This window comes from Mya arenaria, chromosome 13 (assembly GCF_026914265.1).
Source record: "Mya arenaria isolate MELC-2E11 chromosome 13, ASM2691426v1".
NCBI classification, from domain to species: domain Eukaryota; kingdom Metazoa; phylum Mollusca; class Bivalvia; order Myida; family Myidae; genus Mya; species Mya arenaria.
Genome location: NC_069134.1, coordinates 19,266,044 through 19,286,580, shown reverse-complemented (window position 1 = coordinate 19,286,580; position 20,537 = coordinate 19,266,044). Strand labels below are relative to the sequence as shown.

Sequence of the window (20,537 nt, the reverse complement as noted above, 5' to 3'; positions counted from 1 at the left end):
CTTTGTTCAATTGACTTGATACTTCACACAGTAGTTCAGGACCATCACACAATGAGGTTACATAACTCCATATTATCCTTTATACAAGTTATGGCCCCTGATTGACTTAGGTTAAAGTTTAAGGGCAGGTTAAAGTTTTAGGGCAAGTTGGGATTTTCACTTAAAACTCCAATACCATTCATTCAATTGACTTAATACTTCACACAGCTGTTCAGAGCCATCACATAATGAGGTTAGATAACTCCATATTATCTTTTACACAAATTATGGCCCCTGATTGACTATGGAACTTAGGTTAAAGTTTTAGGGCAGGTTGGGATATTTATTTATAACTTCTATACCCTTCATTCAATTGACTTAATACTTCACACAATTGTTCAGGACCATCACCCAATGAGGTTACATAACTCCATATCCTTAATACAAGTTATGCCCCCTGATTGACTTAGGTTAAAGTTTTAGGCAAGTAAAAGTTAAGGGCAAGTTGGGATTTTAATAAAAATACTTCTATACCTTTCATTCAATGCATTTAATAAAATTCAAAAATTATTTACGACCATCTTACAACAAGAAACATAGCTCCATTTTAACCCTAAATACAAATTATGTCCCTTGAATATATATATATTTTAATTTCTTTTGACAGGCACCTTTTTACATTGAATCTTAACCAGTTTTTTACCAAGGGAAAACAAGGAGGGCTATACTATATATATATGGCCCTTGAATTTTTTTTTTTTTATTTCATTTGAAAGGCATATTTGTATAATCTTTACCACATTTTCATAATGGGAAATCAAGTTATTTGAATGACTTGCGTCATTTTTCGGGTGGTGGGAGGGCAGCATCAAAGTTCAATAATTTTAGTTATGTTTGACATAAACAGACCAAACTTGGTAATATTACATTGTTATTGTATTCACTTCTAAGTCAAAGCGGCGAAGTCGAGCGCGCTGTCTTACGACAGCTCTTGTTATAATTCAACTTTCAAAATTCTTGTTAAAAGTGGTAAACTACACTTAGTGGTACAACTACTACAGCATGCTGTTGCTGTGTCAGCTCTTGTTATATATATTTAAACAATTTTTTATGTACATGTAGTGAACGAATCATTGAGAAAAGTCTGAATAGGATTTGAACCAATGACATGCAGAAAATAATGAAGGAAATGATGAAGAATTGGGAAACTAGCACAATGGCACCGCAATTGCAAGGATACTAAAGGTGTGTGATTTTTAGGGAATTCATTCTGTTTTATTCAGGGTTTTGTTTATGAACTTGGATAGTGCCCCTGTGAGACTTTTGTTAGGAAATAAAATATCTGGAGTTGTCACTGGGTCTGTCATGGTCGATGTCCCCCAGACAACAAGAGCTTGTTATTGTGACGTCAAACCAGTACTGGTGGAAACAAGCTTGCGAGACATCTTAAAGATGCACTCTTACTCCCAAATAAGATTTACCACAAACAATTTATTGTTTTAATATATCAAAAAGGATTAATAAATGTCGAAAACAATGGTTCTTATGAAGGAAACTGAGTTGAATTTAAAAGAAAGGTGCAGAAAACACGGTTTTTCTACCTTATGAGACAATAGTTGATAGCCTTAAATCTTTTAGCACTCACCAATCATTTAATATTTTTTTGCGTTTTAAGCTTTAAAATACACGGTTACAATTCTGTTATCAGTAATTAATATTTTCTATAAATGCATTATTTAGTAAATATAGTAAAAGCTTTGTCACCAAAAATTTGTGTTTCTAATAGATGTGTAGACATGTATTGATTTTAAATTATGAGTGTCACTTTTATAGGTACATTCCCATCAGACCATAAGATGATAATAAATAAGATTGATACTAATGGCAGTATGGAAAATTGCATGTTTTGCAAGTTTAATGATGCTTAAACTCTTCTATGAAAGAAAAAAAATTAAATTTACTGAATTTGTTTAATAATGTCTGAAGTTTTTTCATCAGCATATACATAAACAGACCTGTAACACGGTACCCTCATTAACCAGGGCGTACCATGATCAATCTAAAAGAATGTTCTTTTAAAATACTGAACTGCTGCTCATTATCATTGTACTTATCATTGTACTGGTGGGACATCGGTGACACGGGACAAATCGTTACAAATCAATACCACCTGGGAACAACTCAACAGCTTGTCACTAATCAACAGATCGACCATTACTAAAGATGTTTTACAAAAATAAAGTGATATGATCGGGAGTTGTGTGAAGTTCATGAATATTTCATCATAAATCATTATTGATACATACTGCAGTTCTTTGACAGACTATAACATTTGTGGATTTGATTATGGTAATTTGTTTGGCTTACTTAATGTTGGATTTGTTTCTGTTTTAATAATAACAACCATAATTTTTAAATTACATGATTTTGAGTAACAACTTTAACTTTATTATTTCATGATACTGTTGTTCTTATATACTGCATGTTAAAATCTTTATGACATGGCTTCAAAACTTTCTTATTGCTCAATGGTGGTCAGGTAGCAATTTTCGTGACTGATTTTAAATCCTAAGGCAATTGAAGGATTTTAGAAATTCTTGGTAAAGTTGTTTACCACATGAAGTGGAGTGAGGCAGGGCACAAATTTAATTAACATACCATCAAGGTTAAGGTCACACTTATGGGTGAAGGACATTTTTAGGGATATTTTACATGTCATAAAAAAGAAAAGTATTTCTATGATCAGCATAATTGGTTTGGTTATATCTAAATCATAAAATGGTAATCATTGCATGTAGCCTACTTTAATATATAGAAGTATAAGAACAAAATAATTTATAGTGATATTTTCACATCTTTTCTTGAAACCAGTATACAGGGCATGTATTGGTAACCTGTGGGCAGGGTAGGTTTTGGCAGGTATACGGGTACAAATTTAGTACCGGGTACCTGACCAATGAAGCAACACCATCTAATGTTTGTTGCTTTTTATGTGTTTTTACATGTGCCTGTTGCTGGTAGAAATGAATGAAAGGCTATGCTTTTTCATACTTAACTTTTGTGTGGGAGTTCAGGATTTGACAAAAAGCTTCCAAACTGTATTTGTTTTTATGGTAGAAGAAATAGTAACATTTGCCGTGCTTTAAATAAGGGAAGAAAACATGTTGTATGCATTCTGCGGCGTGAAAAATACATACGGGTACCAACAGGAAAATTGAGTAGCCGGGTCCAAAATTTCTACCTGTCAATGCTGTACAAGTATAGTATATACAAAATGAATAATTTTAATCTGTGGACTATCAGCAATAATATAAGTAGATACAAACATCAAAGAGCTTGATAATCTTCATTTTCTTTCAAATTCAATTTCAAATGAGGCATTAGCTGGATGTATATGAAGTTTTATGTCAATATAAAGTAAACTTAGGTCAGACATTATTGTAAATCATTGTAACAAGTTATCACCACTGCAAATATTGACAATATCATATTCTGTGTTTATTTTATAGACAATAAAGAAATACCATGTTTAAAAATGTGAAAGTTTTAAGGTCAATTACAGTAATGCTAATGCCACTTATAAAATCAGAAGCGTTAATGAAAGGCAACTTTCTTCTCAACAATGCAGTCCTTATAACTCCTTTTGTTGCAAAATAATTTTTCTTACTGTAATTTAGTATTGTTTAAAATCTTAGTCAATCCATCTTAATTATAGTTCACATGATATTATTGTTCTATTCTCTAGTTGACTCGAAGGTTGAGGCTCCATGTTCATTTGGTTTTGTTTGTGTTTGCTTTCTGTGGAAAATTGAAGAAATAATTGGTTTACAATTCCCATTTGTTCATGCAAGTTAGTTGGTTAATTATTTATTTGCAACAGTTATGTAAGGGTCGAAGCAGAAATATAAGAGGAATGGTATTTGACAATGTCTCACAGCCTTTAAAGGACTTAATTCTATGAACTGTTAACCATTGCACTCAAATAAATGTATGTCAAAAGCACTCAGATGCACTGCTTTTTGTCTAAGATATTGTATGACGTATGGGATATTCTGCTATACACTTACCGGTAATGTAAGATGGGAACAATTGTGAGTTATATTCCTTGACACATTTAGTATTTCGAACATTTTTAGTCATTATCTGGGGCAGATAACACACTGTATCTGGGGTAAATAACATGTTTCATGTGGGGCTGATACCATGCTTCAACTTGGGCAGATAACATGCTTCATCTTGGGCAGATAACATGCTTCATCCGGGGCAGATAACATGCTTCATTTCGGGCAGATAGCATGCTTCATCTTGGGCAGATAACATGCTTCATCTTGGGCAGATAACATGCTTCATCCGGGGCAGATAACATGCTTCATTTCGGGCAGATAGCATGTTTCATCTTGGGCAGATAACATGCTTTATCTTGAGCAGATAACATGCTTCATCTTGGGCAGATAACATGCTTCATGTGGGGCAGATAACATGCTTTATCTCTGGTAGATAACATGCTTTATCTGGGGGAAATAACATGCTTCATGTGGGGCAGATAACATGCTTTATCTCTGGTAGATAACATGCTTTATCTGGGGTATATACCACACTTTATCTGGGGCAGATAACATGCTTTATCTGGGGCAGATAACACGCTTTATCAGGGGCAGATCAAATGCTTTATCTTGAGTAGATAACATGCTTCATATGGGGAAGATTATAATAACACCCTATCTAGGGCAGATTACATGCTTTATCTGGGGTAGATAAGATGCTTTATCTGGGGTAGATAACATGCTTTATTAGGGGTAGATAACATACTTTATCAGGGGCTGATCACATGCTTCATATGGGGAAGATAACATCCTATCTAGGGTAGATAACATGCTTCATATGAAGTTGATAAAACCCTATCTAGGGCAGATAACATGCTTCATATGAGGCTTCATCTGGGGCAGATAACATGCTTCATCTGGGGCCGATAACATGCTTCATCTGGGGCCGATAACATGCTTCATCTTGGGCAGATCACATGCTCCATATGAGGCTTCATCTTGGGCAGATCACATGTTTTATCTGGGGGCAGATCACATGTTTTCATCTGGGGCAGATAACATTGTTTATTTGGGGCTCTGACTGGAATGGAAAGTAGATGTTGATTAAAATACCGAATTACTTTCCTCACTATTGTGAAGGTAATGGGTTCTGTACATCTGCTTACAGGATGGTGGACTGGGGCCTGCCCGGGACGACAGACTTCCTGTCCTCATTTGGTCACTATGGCAACCGTGAGGCTGCCTTTTCACACAGTCTACATAAGATGAATGGCTACACAGAGGACGAGAGTATAACTGTTCTCAACCAGGTGGGTGTCACTTATGTGTAGCTTTGTTATATCATATATTAAAACAAGTCATTAGAACCCATAACTTGTCATGTGCAAAATGTTCAATCTGTAAGAATGCTTTCTTACGCTGTGGTAGAAAGAAGCGTTCCTTTGTCCAGATTAGTTAAACCATCTTGTGACCAACTAAACTCAGCTGGCCTCAGGATGAATGTTTATGAAAAAAGGTGTGACAATGTTTCAAAAGATCACCATTTTTCAACAACTTGGTAATTGTAGCTTGATATATTTACTGGACCCATTTTAGCCATACCTAGAATTTATCCAGAGAGTACAGCATTTTTATGGCCATCAGTTTGACATATGAAGTACCATATTGGAAAGTGTTGTCTTTGTTTTTGTCAGCGCAATAATTCCAATAAAAACCGTTACAAGTTGGTGGAGTTATTGCAATTATTGCAATTATTAGCATACAGATAATTTTCTACCCTGTTATATTTGTTGAATGTTGTCCTTGAAATCTAAAGAAAACAGTTACTTTGAGCTTGTGTATAATTTCAATTACTCGGTAGCAGATGCAGTGCTTATTAAAGAAAATCTAAATTGCTTTATCTAAAATGGTACTAAAAAGTAAAAAAAATGGTATTTTAGTCCCAATTTGAAGCACAATGAAAATTCATTTATCTGTGGAATAGTTCATAATCTCAGACTAGAAATACTTGTTCCAACACACCCTTACCAAAAACAAGCAACTCCTTTTGTGCTGACGAGACAAGCTTATTTTGGCAGCCGCATATACATGAGGGTGACAACAAACATTCATGCAAACACAATATTAACTCCATACATTGAATATAATGCCTTTCCAACATGCACATTTATCCCCCAACTGAGCATGTCACAATCTTATCAGAAAAACACCTTTATCTGAATACCGGTATTCATGAGAATGACATGGATTTGTTTAAAAATTAGATAGAATATTAACCTGTGGGATATGGCCATCCAGGGTAAAACCTCATATTTCCTTTTTTGAATTGACAAAAAACCTGTATTTGTTATGTGCAGAAAACATGTTTTTAGTGTTTCTCAACTACCTTTCAAAATATGAGAAAACAATCCATTTAAATGTTTCCTTTGAAAAGTACAATATCCCTTAGGAATTACACTTCATTATGTGACCAAACCAGTTTTGGTAAGGCAATTTTAGACAACTATTCTCCGCCCTTATAAAGTTTTGATTTCTAAAAGATGTGAGGTAATGAGCCCGCCTTTTCAGTAGCTAGTTCCACATACTTCATAAAAACATAAAGACATGACGCTGCTGGATAAAACTATACTGACCAAGTAAGCTACATAACTTTACTGACCCATTATTTTGAGGAAAAAACTATGCTGACCAAGTAAGCTACATAACTTTACTGACCCAATATTTAAGAATAAATAAGCTGACCCAGCAATGGACATGTCTCCGCTTACCTAGTCCAGTAATGGACATTACTACTAAGCCAGTGACTGTAAGGAACATAACTCTACTAAACCAGTATTTTAAGGACATTACTTTTCTGACCAGTTATCAACATTACTCTTCTAACTCAATAAGGGACATAATTATAGACCTAGTAAAACATAAATGTGGATCCAGAAAGGGACACAACTGCTATAGAAGTAGTATATAACCTAGCCAAACAGTAGAATATAACCATGCCAACCAGTAAGGGGCAAACCTGCTTACTCCGTGACTGACAGGATATTACTTTTGGTTTGGTTTCCAGGAGCTCACGGGGCTAGGTTTGGAGCCGGTGTCCAGGGATGAAGTGACCGCCTCCCTTATTGACCGGCTTGAGGAGGTAGTCAGGCTCTACCAAAGGTCAAACAGGATCAAAGAAGATTTGGAGAACAGGTGAGCAGTAGAATAGTAATCAGGGGGACCAGTGATAGAATAAAATATCATCAATAGATTATCATCTGAGCACATGATAGCAATACACAATGCACTTTTGATATCTGCTTTTGTGTGAGATTCTTGGAAGTTAAATTGCCTAGAACAGTAACTTGCCATTGTTTTTTCTGCCTTTAAATGCAGGATTAGTGAGCCATTTATTGAGATGAGCATTAGTAGATTTTTTTTGGCTCTCAAATATATCTTAAGACCTACTAAGGCCGATGAACCTCCAGATGAGACCAAAAAGGTCATTGAAACTTGTGTTCTAGTATTAAAATGAATTTTCCATTCTATCGCAGTCATCAATTTATTCTGTGCAGACGTTTCTTAACAAATTGGCACAACATGCAGCCATTATTGAGGATAATTTCGATGAAAAAATGACAAAAAAAATAAATATTAAGTGCCTCGGCACGCAGGTATATTATGCAGGTCTTGAATAGTAATTCAGACATAGGTTTTACTAGACTGAAAACCCATTTTCATATGTAAATTTAGGAAGTTTTTTTTAATAAACCCACACAAACTTTACCTTAATTTACTGGTAAGTAAGATGGGTCAAGCAAACTCTGCAATATGATAAGCTATAGAAAATATTATAACTGGACATTTTTTAATATTTTGTTCTGTGTGTAAATTTATATCCATTGCATTGTTGAGACTGATTTATTCAACATTTTAAAGCACTGAAGCAGGGAAACTGCATTTAGCTTTTACATTATTTCCGTGATTTTCCACTCGGGAAATGACTTCATTACCGTAAATGACTGGGTATAAGACGATAGGGGGTATTAGATGCAGACAAAAAAATCCGTGCAAAAACTGAGAAAAAAACGTTTAATCTATGTTTTGGGTTAAAGGACGCATAGAAAATATGTCAAAAAACGTCTGTCAATTTCGGCCACCATGATTGTTGGCAGTGACGAAAAATATTTTTTTCGTGAAAATGGCGATGGTTATTTTTAAAACCATACAATGATAATGCAAAATGTGTTTCATTTTAATTCGTTTCATGTTAGGAAAGGCACTTAAAAGAACTGTTTGTGACCATTTGTTTCTGAATAGCACTGAAAGGTGCCTTTTATGAAAATATGTAAGATTTCTTTTGGACAGTATATCATAAACCTTATATTGAACAGGTTTGTTCTCAAAATGTCAACACCTAAAGAAAAGAATAAAGTTCAAAATAATATTGAATAACTTTAATAAAAAAACATTTTTGTTTAAAATTTTTAACGTCTTACGATATACTGTATCCCGATCTTCAACTGCCGTTTTAACCCGTATATACTCGATCAATATGATGCGAGTAACATCCCTTTCTACATAAAACTAAACAAACTCTCGGCTTGAAATCAACCTCAGAAAAAAAGTTCAAAAAATTGTTACTGGGTATTATACGCAGGCATTTTTTAAAATCAAATTCTGAGGGAAAATAGTGCGTCTAATACCCAGTCATTTACGGTAATCGCATTTATGATTATATTCTTTTGGAATTGGTTCTTTTAAGTGATTCAGTGGTGTGTTGTTTTTTTCAAAACTTCTTCAACTTAACTTGTCATTGAATTCAATAAAAGTTTAGATAAATTGCCACCAAGAAAAGGTAGCACTCTACACACACACTAGCATAATACGGGATAAGGAAAGGACATAAGCCTGATGCAGATTTTTTAGTGCAGCTGGCTGTATTTTTGCTATTGAATATAAAAGGAAATTGATAGGTATGTGATATATATATATATATATACATATAAAACACAGCACACCTTCACCATTTGAGATAAATATATATATATATATATATATTTTTATATACATATATATATTGGTCAAAGGTGAAGGTTTGCTGTTTCCAGAAAATTATATAAAATAAAATAAACAGCATTACACAGATTTATCCTTTTTATTTGCCATCCAGTTTAGCTTCATGTTCATCAAAGATATATATTGAATTTCTTCACACTATTAAGGCATCCTGTAATGTAATAGTTAGTTGGTATTCATTTTTGGTACTCTTAATGAAGTCATCAGATAGCTGGCTTAATTTGTTTAGCAAATGCTAACTTTCTAAGTGTTGAGAGCATAATGCATCTTTAGTAGACAAATGAATGCGCATGCATGAGCTTCTTATTAACCGACTTAATGAACCGATTGTCATTTGAAATCTGCTTAATGGGTTTTTTGGTTGTCAGAGCTCTTCTAAATGATTAACTGTGAATCTGTCTGCCAATCCCATCAGCAGAGGAATGAGTCTGAACACTCAATAAGGAATGATAAGGTTTCCAAAAAATGTTCTAACTTTACTGTATCTTCATCAACCTTGGTGAAATTTAATTTGATTTCTTCCTATGCTGTCTCAGCCTGTCGGAAACATGAAGATGAAACTTTATTTTTAAGGCTTCCGTAATGACAAATCAGTTAACTTCGTTTTCTGCAAATAATTCATTGGAGGTATGAAAGTTCAGGTATGAATGAAATAAACAATATATGAACTAGTTGTTTGATAAATATTAACTAAGGTTGAAAAGGGATATTTGTGAATTACAAACCTTACGGAATGTGATATGAAATATTATATATTTCACCTCAATCCTAAGTGATATGTGGTTGTCCGAGCTGAAACTCTTTTTTAGCTGGATTTTCATAAAAAAATAATGGGTTAAAGATTGGCGAAAATTGGGCGGGATATTTGGCAGCATGATATTGAAGACCAATGTGAATATATGGGTAAAAAAACTAGGCATGTCAAGAAAACGCTTGGGTGCATGAGAGTTTGGTTAGTGGTCACCAAGCTTGACAAGTGGGTTTTCTTCGGGTTCTTCAGTTTCCCCCACAACACAAGACCACACTCTCACGCAACATCGTGTCAACGAGAGTGACTTAGTATAAGCTATCATAGCTTTCTTCACAATCATTGTAAAATATATAATGTTTAAACCATTTGCATCATAAATTCAACAGTGTTTGACAGTGTTCATGAGACAGGGCTGAACATTTGTCAATATGATATTTAAGACCAGTGTGAATATGGCAAACTTTTGTCTTAAAATTTATCATTGCTTCCATGAATTAAACTGTTTTCACTAATATTGAAGAAACTCGAGGCAGAATATTTCTTTAATTGAGCGTGATAGGACCAGTGTGAAGATGGGTCATCTTGGTCAGCATCCTGCAAAATTACATTTGTCATAATAAAAAATCCAGCGTAAGTGCAGTTTCTGCATTTATCCAATGTCATTAATTTTCCATGTCACATTCTGCTATTTCTTCCGGAAAGATGCTATCATATTTCAAGTTTATAAATGCAGGAAAGAGTAGTGGATAAAATAAATGTTGACATCTTGTTGTTACAGTGATAGGAAAATTGTAGACAAAGCTGGATGGGCATTATCCTGTCTACCCAGGAAAAGAAAACATATTGAAAAACATTAGAACCAAATTTTTTAGCTTGTCTGATTTCCGAAGAATACAATCAAGGTATTGCTGTAGCCTTTGTATCGTTTGTTGTCAAAAAACTTAACCGTGGCCATTATTCAAGAATGGTTCATGATATTGAAATGAATTTAGTATGTAGTAAGACCAGTGACTGGGTTTATTTAATAATTTTTCAGGCATGCGCCATTTAAACTAAAAACAACAAAAAGCCATGCAATGACATCCGCTTGCGGTGCTTTTGTAATATGTTATAGTCAGATGATATTATGTAACCTTTTTATGATTAAGAATAGGCTGAGTGATTATAGTGGATGAGCCCTTCTTAATCATTAAAATATTATGCAGGTCATCTAACAGTCTCAAAATTCTACCTCAATGGCTGACACATCATGCAAAATCTGACGCAGGGACTAGGAATCGGATGAGTAGTAGTAGGCGGATGTTAAAACACCTGCAAATATGAAATTTGTTATGATTAGGCCTAGTACTTAATGATTACCATTCTGCAATTTCATTGGCTGAACATGAAGGTTGTTTTCTGAAGTTTCATATGGTGCCATTCTCATTACAGTTGAGAGTCGTCGAAAGAAATCTGATTAATTAAAATCATAACCTCAGACAAATGCTATGAATGTCTTGTACTTGAGTCAGACTTAATGTCGAGACAACCAGTATTGTGTATGTTTCAAGATGATAAATAACATTCCTACAGACAGAAACAGTGTTGAATGCTCAAACATGATCATTGCTGCTGAACTCTCAAACCTTAATGGATGCACTCTTATGAGTGCATGGCTGCACTTTTATGTTATTGTGAGAATTGACCAGAATTGCAGTGCACCTTAAGATTTGTATCACCATGATTACTAAAGAAATCTGTAAAATGTGTATTTCCACCTTGAAGACTGCATTGGTCAATCTTTGTGTATAATACTGTTATGTTACAAAAAGATTAATTTAAATTTTAAGGGGATTTCAGGATTTTTTTTACTCTATTTGCATATTTTTCTGATGTTAAATTAAAGCTTTAAAAAGTTGAAAAATTTAATGCTGTTCCCAAATACACAAAATATACTCAGATAGCAACATTTTCTATGAGCTCATTTTCACACTTTGACAAAAGGCGGTCTCCAAATAACAATCAATTGACTTATATTTTTGCAATTCATTAGTGGCAATTGAGAAGAGAGTGATGATGAATCAATTATGATAATGTTATAGATAGTAACTAGCATGTCTTTAAATCCTACCTTTACAATTGACCCTTGGAATCTCTGTAAATGTTTATGGTATATGATAGCCTTTAAACATGTGAGCAATTTCCATGATGCAACAAAATAAATGGTGTGATACATACATGTTAAATTCGATAATCGTAAACAGATAATAAATTAAAACAGGAAATTGTACCACCACACTGACACTTTATCATAATTTTAAACATGTAATTTTAAATCTTTTTTCAAACCTTCCCAGACTGCACCAGTCAAGCTGTGATGTGACGGAGCAACAGACCTGTATTCGGCGTCTCCGTAGCGACAAGGAGCGCCTGGAGAAGGAACTTGCCCAGGAGGCTGAGAAATCCCGGCAGGCCAAAAACAAGACTCGCTCGCTCACTGCCATGCTCAAGACTGAGAAGGATGAGGTCAGTCTCAACTCCTTCGGATAAGAATTGTTAAAAGACCAATAGATTTTGCTGTTTTTGACTTATTGAAGGCTGAGTTTGTCCTTATGGACCAAAGCATAAAGTTTGTGTTGTAATTTATTACCAAATATGTTGTGGCTTATATTTTACAGTCGGAGGTTTGTATCCAATTCTAATACCAGTTTCATCCATGAATAGGAGCTTTGTCATTACAATGGAATTAGAAAGCTTGAAGACAGGGACAACCTCTGATTTGAACAATTGTTCTATTTTATTATTTATTTTTTACTCAAATATTCTGGCTGACCTTATAATCATATTGTTTCTGTTTCAGTTGCGTCGTCTCCAGTCAGTGATCAAGGATCGTGACGGGCAGTTCAAGCATGAGCTGAAGAAGAAGCAGAGGGAGGTTAACAAGCTAATGGAACGGCTCCACCAGCTTCTTATGGACAAAAACCCTGATAGAAGAATTGGTAGGAATCAAGGGGTTGCTTGTTTGGTCTGAAGGCGGCCATTGGGAATTGTTCCCAATGGCATTTCATTTTGTTGCGAAAGTTTGTAGGAGCATTTATATGAAAAAATCACACATTTTTAGCTTGCTTATTAAACAAAAACGATGAGGTATTATCAGTGTTGTCAGTTCCATTGTCAAAACATTGCTGATGGCCTTAACTTATAAACTGTGTAAGATATTTACATGAAACTTTGTACACATGTTCACAATCTCAAGACAGAGACATGCAGCAAGTTCCATGACTCTGGCAGAAATTTATGTCAGGTTACACCCCTTGATCATCCGAGAAAAACAGATAAGCATTGTTTTGCTCTTGTTTCTTAAAAAAGTATTCAGGCCTGACATTCTTCATAAACTCTGGATAGGTAGTAATTCTACCAAACGTAAAGTATGAGCTTTTGTGGTCATGACCAAATATGCAAGCAAATCCTTGCAGTATTTAAGGCTTTTATAGGTGGTACTATATAGATTTTTTCATACATTTCTTGTAAAAGAAATAGGTCTTTTTGAAAGAAGACATGATTTGACTTTCCATGAAAGGATTCTTAGTAACAGTTGGTGTTTATTCTTTCTTTTCTAATCTATTAGGTTGGCAAAAGCATAAAAAAATATGAACTACCGGTACCTGAGTGTTGACCCATTGTCTATTGACTAGCATGCAAAAACAAATATAAATTAATAAAGTCAGCTAAATGAAACACGTAAGGCTGGTGGTTGTTTACGTCAGATGATACCTAAATAATTAAATCAGAATTGGTTCAGGAATCCCATTGGTAGTAACATGAGTGCAAGCACTAGATTACTTCTCCAGTTTCTAGACTAAAGTTGTCTTTGAATATAAGAACAAGGTCAGTAATTTGTGTCTCAGTTACATCTTGCTGATGCAATTAACTTATATTTCAGTGTTCAATGTGTAACCAATAAATCTTGAAAATATATGATAATTTGATGAAAAAGACTGCAAATTCTTAATAATTAAATTTTAAGTTCCATTTTATGAATCTTGCCATATAATATGGTTGTTTTCCCAAGACTGGAGCGGGTATTAATTCCACATAACATTTAAGTTGAATGTGCACATCGGTTTGGAATCAGAGAATGGAATGGATTAAAAAGTTGTTATGAAAAAAAATCCCTGTTTATTGTTCTTAGTATATACATGTAGGAGACTGTTTTTACCACTAGGTAAATGCTGTGTTGTTCAGTTAAGAGACTGGATGTACCCATTACCCACTGAACTCTTTCAGACCCTAAGTCTAGAGTAGTCAAGAGGGAGAGTGGTCAAGTTATATGGTGTGAGATCAAGGATAATGGTGAGTGGTCAAATTGTATGGAGTGTGTTCAAGGGGTGTGGAGTGGTCAAAATATATGGAGAGTGGTCAAAGGGTGTGGAGAGTGGTCAAATTGTATGGAAAGTGGTCAAAGGGTGTGGAGAGTGGTCAAATTGTATGAAGAGTGGTCAAAGAGTGTTGAGAGTGGTCAAAGGGTGTGGAGAGTGGTCAAATTGTATGGAGAGTGGTCAAAGGGTATGGAGAGTGGTCAAATTGTATGGAGAGTGGTCAAAGGGTGTGGAGAGTGGTCAAATCATATGGAGAGTGGCCAAAGAGTGTTGAGAGTGGTCAAAGGGTGTGGAGAGTGGTCAAATTGTATGGAGAGTGGTCAAATGGTGTGGAGAGTGGTCAAATTGTATGGAGAGCTGTTAAGGGGTATGGAGAATGGTCGAGGGGTATGGAGAGTGCCAAGGGGTATGGTCAAGGTGTATGGAGATTGGTCAGATTGTATGGAGAGTAACCAAGGGGTATGGAGAATGGTCAAGGGGTATGGAGAGTGCCAAGGAGTATGGTCAAGGGGTATGGAGAGTGGTCAAAAATATTGAGTTCAAGCACAACAATGGGCATTTGCTAGGTTGATCAAAAAGGACGTTTCTACCAAAAAAAAGACTCAAAAGTGATTTGTATCAGCTTATAGTTGTCATCACTATCAAGGTAAAATAGATTCATATAACCTATGAACTAAAGCCCTTTGATTAACCACTTATGACTGTTTGCAGGTATAGACATGGTGGGGAATCTACACAGGGGAGATAACAAGCGCAGCACCTGGAAACACAAGGCCAACTCCAACAAGTATGTTTATCACATGGGCAGGGTTTTAGATCACAAGATAAACAAGGTTCTATGAAAGACATACTGTTGTCCCAGTTATCATAAGTGTTGTGGTTCTATTGTTGTGTGTGAAGCAGTTTCCATCGCCCTGACCAAAAAAATAATGGAGTTATGGCCCTTGATCAATTATTGAGGAAAGCTAAGATGAGCATTGTCACCACGTAGCAAGCAAACCGTTGTGCATTGTGTCATTGCCTTATATTTGAACACACGCTGCATTTAGTAATGAGTTCTTAACTTTGTATTACGTACATTAACGAAATTAAAAAACATGGGTTTTTGCTCAGAAACTTTGATTTACCTTTAGAATTGTAAAGAAACCATAATGGAAATTCTCTAGACTTACAAATATCGCCAATACTCTATACTCAGCAGATAATGGATCATTAAATGGCTGTGTGATTTATACATTAGTGATAGTATCCTTGGTGATTTCAATTCCGTCATGTCTTGATTTTAGTTCAATTAATCTAGTTGTTGACAGCCTCCATGCAACATGTGTTTCTGCATATGAATGAAAAACACTTCAAACATATTTTCCCTGTGAAACTTTAAAAAAAGTCCACTGGGATGATTGATGAATACAACAAAACGCTGCTGTAAAGCCGGTTCCGTTACGCTCAATAAGGTATGCAGTAATGGCAGGGGACAAATATAGATTATTAGCCAGTTATTTGTCTGATTTTGTTCACTCAAAAATAGAGGTACTGATATCAGAATTGCTGGAACATTTTATCACATTTCCCACAAGGCACTCCTTGCCTTCTCAAAAACATGAACGTTGAGTGGGTTTGTTTATGACCACAGTGAAGTGCAGATATGGTATCATATTCTTGTTGGTAATCACAACATTTGATGATTTCCTTAACTTGAAAAAAGGAGCTTTGTAATAGTGTTTAGAGACAGGGTGGAAATAATCATGACTTTAATGCCTTCTTTTAACTACGCAGCAGCTCATCAATATCAAATAATATTCTAGTTTTTATATGGCCCAAGGGTACAAGGAAATAAGCCAAGATGAGAACTATTTACGCAGTGCAGAAATGTTATTGAGGTTCAGTTACAGTGGGTTAAAAATGATTTACGTTAAAATTCTGTATTTCTGAATAACACTTATTTTACATGAAACGTAGAGGACAAATTTGTTGAATGTATGTGTAAAAGAGAGAAATTGATTTCATAGCTAGTGGTGAAAAAAAGAAAATAACAAGCGCAATTAAAAAAATATTATCTAACACTGAAATTCAAGTACCGGTAATTTTCTGTTTCTTTTATGCTATCATGACTGTGTTCTCTCTTGGTACACATCAAACAAAATTTTGTTCTATTCTGTTTCATTTGATGCTACATTTTAGGTAAAATGTCAATGAAATTGCTTGAAATACTTAATATAAAACCATGAACTTATCATTGTGATGTCATTTATAAAAAAAAAATCAACCTGGCAAAATAGAAACAATTGTTTACAGGACCTGTGAAATTTCAAATTAAATTTTCACTGCAGTGTATAAAAAGGTAAAATTAACGTAATATTTTACCAAAAAACATTTAATTAACAAAGAAGGGTTTTTCCTCAGGCATTATAATTATTTCCTTGTTTTATGGAGACTAGAGAGTACTGTTTTATGTCATGGTCTTGACAGATGCTCCAAAACATTCTTACATTTATTTTCGAAGTAACTAGGTGTATTAAATCTGGTGGAGACAGTAGTTCATTTCTACAATAATTTTCCTATAATTTATTCTGGTGTGAAACAATCAAATGTTTATGTTTACTTCTATTTGTCTTCTAGTAACCCATCTAAAGTTTCCCTTAAAGTGTCTTGCAGTGCAGTAAATTATTATTATTTCTGTGACAGACATGAGGAGATGTATGCCAGCCTGATCTCCCACTATGAGGAAAAACACCAGGATCTGCGTGTTGAGAACAGTGACCTACGTGACTGCCTGCTAGACATGCAGAGAGAGTTGTCTACCCTGGCTGAGCATTCGAGTGTGACGGGTCAGAACGGTCTGGCAGGGAGCACAGCTAGCAGTGATGAGGATCTCTCCACTGGCTCCTCACAGCTTGACATTCATGATGGTATAATCACTGTTGTAATATTTTGTTCGTTTCGAACTTTGTATGTGCTTGAGATGCTAGCAATTACCAATGCTTTTTCTTCCTCTCTCTCATTTCGATTCCATTCCATACTGGCTTCTCTTCCTCTCTCTCATTTCGATTCCATTCCATACTGGCTTTGACTGTGCAGTACTGCTACAGTATTTTCCTCAGGTTTCCAAACATATTCTATACTAAAATTACTGTACATTCTTTTCTTAGGGGTTGAGATTAGGAATTTCTTTCTTATGATGCAGAAAAAAAAATCAGAAAAGAAACAAAAAGTTTTAATTGGAGTTGTAACTGGTAAAAATAAATTCTCCACAATGCTGTTGCATTAATATCTGTTAAAAGAAATCTGTTTGGCTACCCTTTTTTACCAAACTGAAGTCTGTGATCTGAAAATGAAAGGGTCTGCAAGCCATGTGCTGAATTCAATTTACTAACATGCATGCTATTAGCAATTGAAGCCCAAAGTGACAAGTGATTATCAATCTGGATCAGACCCACCTCCTCGCTGTAAGTATCCGCAGTCAACACCTCAGTGGCGTCAATGACCCTTCCTACTTTTTAATTAGCAGATGCCTTTTTGCTCACTACTACTACCTTGAAAACAGCAATACTAAAATCTTAGAACATTTTTTTTTATTGCTTTTGTAAAACTATCTTTATATATCAGTGAGAGTAAAGATAAAATGTAAATATTTAATGTGTTACAAAATAAACATTTTAAAAGCACGTTTTTTAAAATGTGCTAGAAACATGTGCACATTGCTTACTTCCTGTCAATTTGATGAAAGTGAAAGTATAAGTATATTGTTGGAGCAGTTGCTGTCAATTTACTGTAAGAATTTAGACTTTTTGCCATTTATTTTTTAGTAAAATGCAGCAGTTTCTTCATGAAAAAAGGAAATATTCCTGTAATTCAAGATACCAAAATTCTAATGTAAAAGTGAAAGTAGAACATAAAAGAACAAAGACAATTGTTGTACTTTCATGTCATTGCACAATGACCGGTTGTATATTGAAGCATGCATTTACAGAACAATAGTGTGTGGAGAATTTTTGGGTAACTCATATGTTTTTTTCAATGTTACCATGTTCACCAGACTCAGAAGGGATCATTGAGAAGTCTTTTTTCTTAGTTTTGATTCTGGTAATTTTTCTAACTCCTTAGTTGGCAACCATAAGAACAAGAGCTGTCATAGGACAGCTCGCTCAACTATAAGCAACTTTGTCTTGGAAATGAATGTTACATGTGCCTGTCAAAAGCAAAAAAAAAAGTCAAATCAAAACATAAACAAGAAACGCCAGTTTTCAATGATTGACTGAAGAACTTAGGCCTTTGTTGAGATATTCAGTTTCAGCTGTTTTTCTTTCTTTTTGTAGTTACAGTGACCTTGACCTTAGAAGCATCAAACACAATTCCATAAAAGTCCTCCATAAACTCTTCCTACATACCAAGTTTGGTCACAATATGTCCACTCTAACTTAAGTTATTCAGTATCAACCATTTTTCTATTTTTAGTAAAAGTAACCTTGACCTTGATCCTTGAGGCCCAAAATGCAACCCATGAAAGGTCTCCATAAACTTATCTATATACCAAGTTTGGTCACTATATGTCAAACCTAACTAAATTTACTTGATACCATAGGTGAGGGTGACACCGGCCTCCCGCAAGCCCATCTTAATAACAATACATGCCATTGTAATAACCAGATTTCCCTTTGTGTGAACCTGGTTAAAAATATCAAAATTTGCCTGTGAAAATCAGCAAGAAAAAGTAAAAATGTAAAAAAAGTCAATTAAGGGCAGTATTATGGTTAATATGGAGTTATGTTACCTAATGTTAGATGGTCAATAATGTTGTGAGTTATTAAGTAAATTGAATAAAGGTTATCTAGAGAAGTTATTGATAAAAGTCCTCAACTTGCCCCAAAACTTAAACTTGCCTAAAACTTTAACGTAAGCTAATCAGGGGCCATAATTTGTATTTAGGATAATATAGAGTCACATAACCTCATTGTATGATGGTCCTTAAAAACCGTGTGAAGCATTTAGTGAATTAAATGAAGGGTATTGGAGAAATAAGACAAACTGCCATCTAGCATTTTGCATCCCTAAAACTTGAACCGGATGCCGCAGCTGGGACGAGTAGTAAAGTCTCATCAGTCTTCGAAAATGAATTTGTCAGGCACTTGTTTCCATATTGCAGTATTTAGCAGTTGTTTACCTTTTAAAACAGTCATTGCGTATTGATTGTTAATGCAATATGCATATTGATATGTATTTAATCTTAATTTGCAATCCTACTTTGTGAGATTGGTTTTATGCAATTGTGCTGTAATCAGAAAAAGAATATTATCTACATATTATAGAGTTGGGATATTTCAGGAAACTAGTATAATTAAAACCCCAGGGGACAATGTCTTTAACAATATTAAGCCTGTTATATTGAAAATAACATGATTATGTAAGTTCCAGTCTTGCATTGTTTTGAAATTTACACCTCCCTCGTCTCATTATTAATGGTATTGCACATTTTTCCACCTGCCTTAATTAAGGCGAAGGGGATATAGAAATGGTAGGCATGCGTTGTGTTTGCGTCAAAGAACTTTTTTGTCTGGATCATAACTTTACAAGTCTTTGAGGTATTGACTTCAAATAGCACATACAGATAAATATTACTGAGGAGTGCTTAGAAACCATAACTGTAGTTTTAAGTCTCTAGTGTTTTTAGAGATATTGCCATTAGTTTAGTTTATGTCCCCCAAGTGAGAGTTTATTGCTTTTCACATGTTGTCACGGTCAGTAGACCAAACCTTGTATGAGGGTCTTTGGTCCTCAAACTAAGGTTGGGAAGTTTGTCATGACCAGCAAATGACCGTAGTGATTTTAAGGTCAGTAGGTCAAAGGTTATGGTCATGGGGACCTTGAACACAAAAAGCTTGTTAGATTGAGTACACAAATAGATAATGCTTGGGCAGTCCTCAAACATGGTGGTGGGGGAGGTTGGAGGATTGGTCACATCATGCAGATGCCTATTGATTTTTAGATGAACCGATAAAAGGTCAAGGACTCTTAAGATTCTTCTGTACTTATTCCAGAGGAGGGGAAATGGCAATCTGAGACTGCTTCTTGTTGAAGTCAAGATAAATTTGATAAAAGGTATCAATGTGAAATATCAGACTTTCATAGGTTGTTCCTCTTAATAAGGAGTTCAATACATCAGATTTGTTTTGAAAAATGAGCAACAGCTCCAAAGTATATTCTTTATTTGATGAAATTATACCATCATCCTTTGCAAAACAAAAAGGAAATATATGGCTTCAAAATATGGCACATTTTGCAGTGCAGCTTTCATGATATTGTACCAACAAATTCCATAGACAGTCTGTTACGTACAGATTGCCTGAAGGT

General features: G+C 34.8%; 1 protein-coding gene across 3 annotated transcripts in view; it reads left to right on the top strand.

Moving 5' to 3' along the window:
- Positions 1–20,537, top strand: part of LOC128212780 (afadin- and alpha-actinin-binding protein B-like) — a 39,029-nt gene that overhangs the window by 6,832 nt on the left and 11,660 nt on the right. For 2 of the 3 annotated variants that reach the window (XM_052918087.1, XM_052918090.1), the window contains exons 2-7: positions 5,191–5,332; positions 7,087–7,214; positions 12,168–12,336; positions 12,671–12,809; positions 14,901–14,976; positions 16,875–17,098. In XM_052918087.1, coding sequence (XP_052774047.1) covers positions 5,192–5,332; positions 7,087–7,214; positions 12,168–12,336; positions 12,671–12,809; positions 14,901–14,976; positions 16,875–17,098 — 877 coding nt within the window. In that variant the 5' untranslated portion in view covers position 5,191. Of the gene's footprint in view, positions 1–2,197; positions 2,329–5,190; positions 5,333–7,086; positions 7,215–12,167; positions 12,337–12,670; positions 12,810–14,900; positions 14,977–16,874; positions 17,099–20,537 lie in introns of those variants that run through there. The other variant, XM_052918089.1, reaches the window with a different exon arrangement.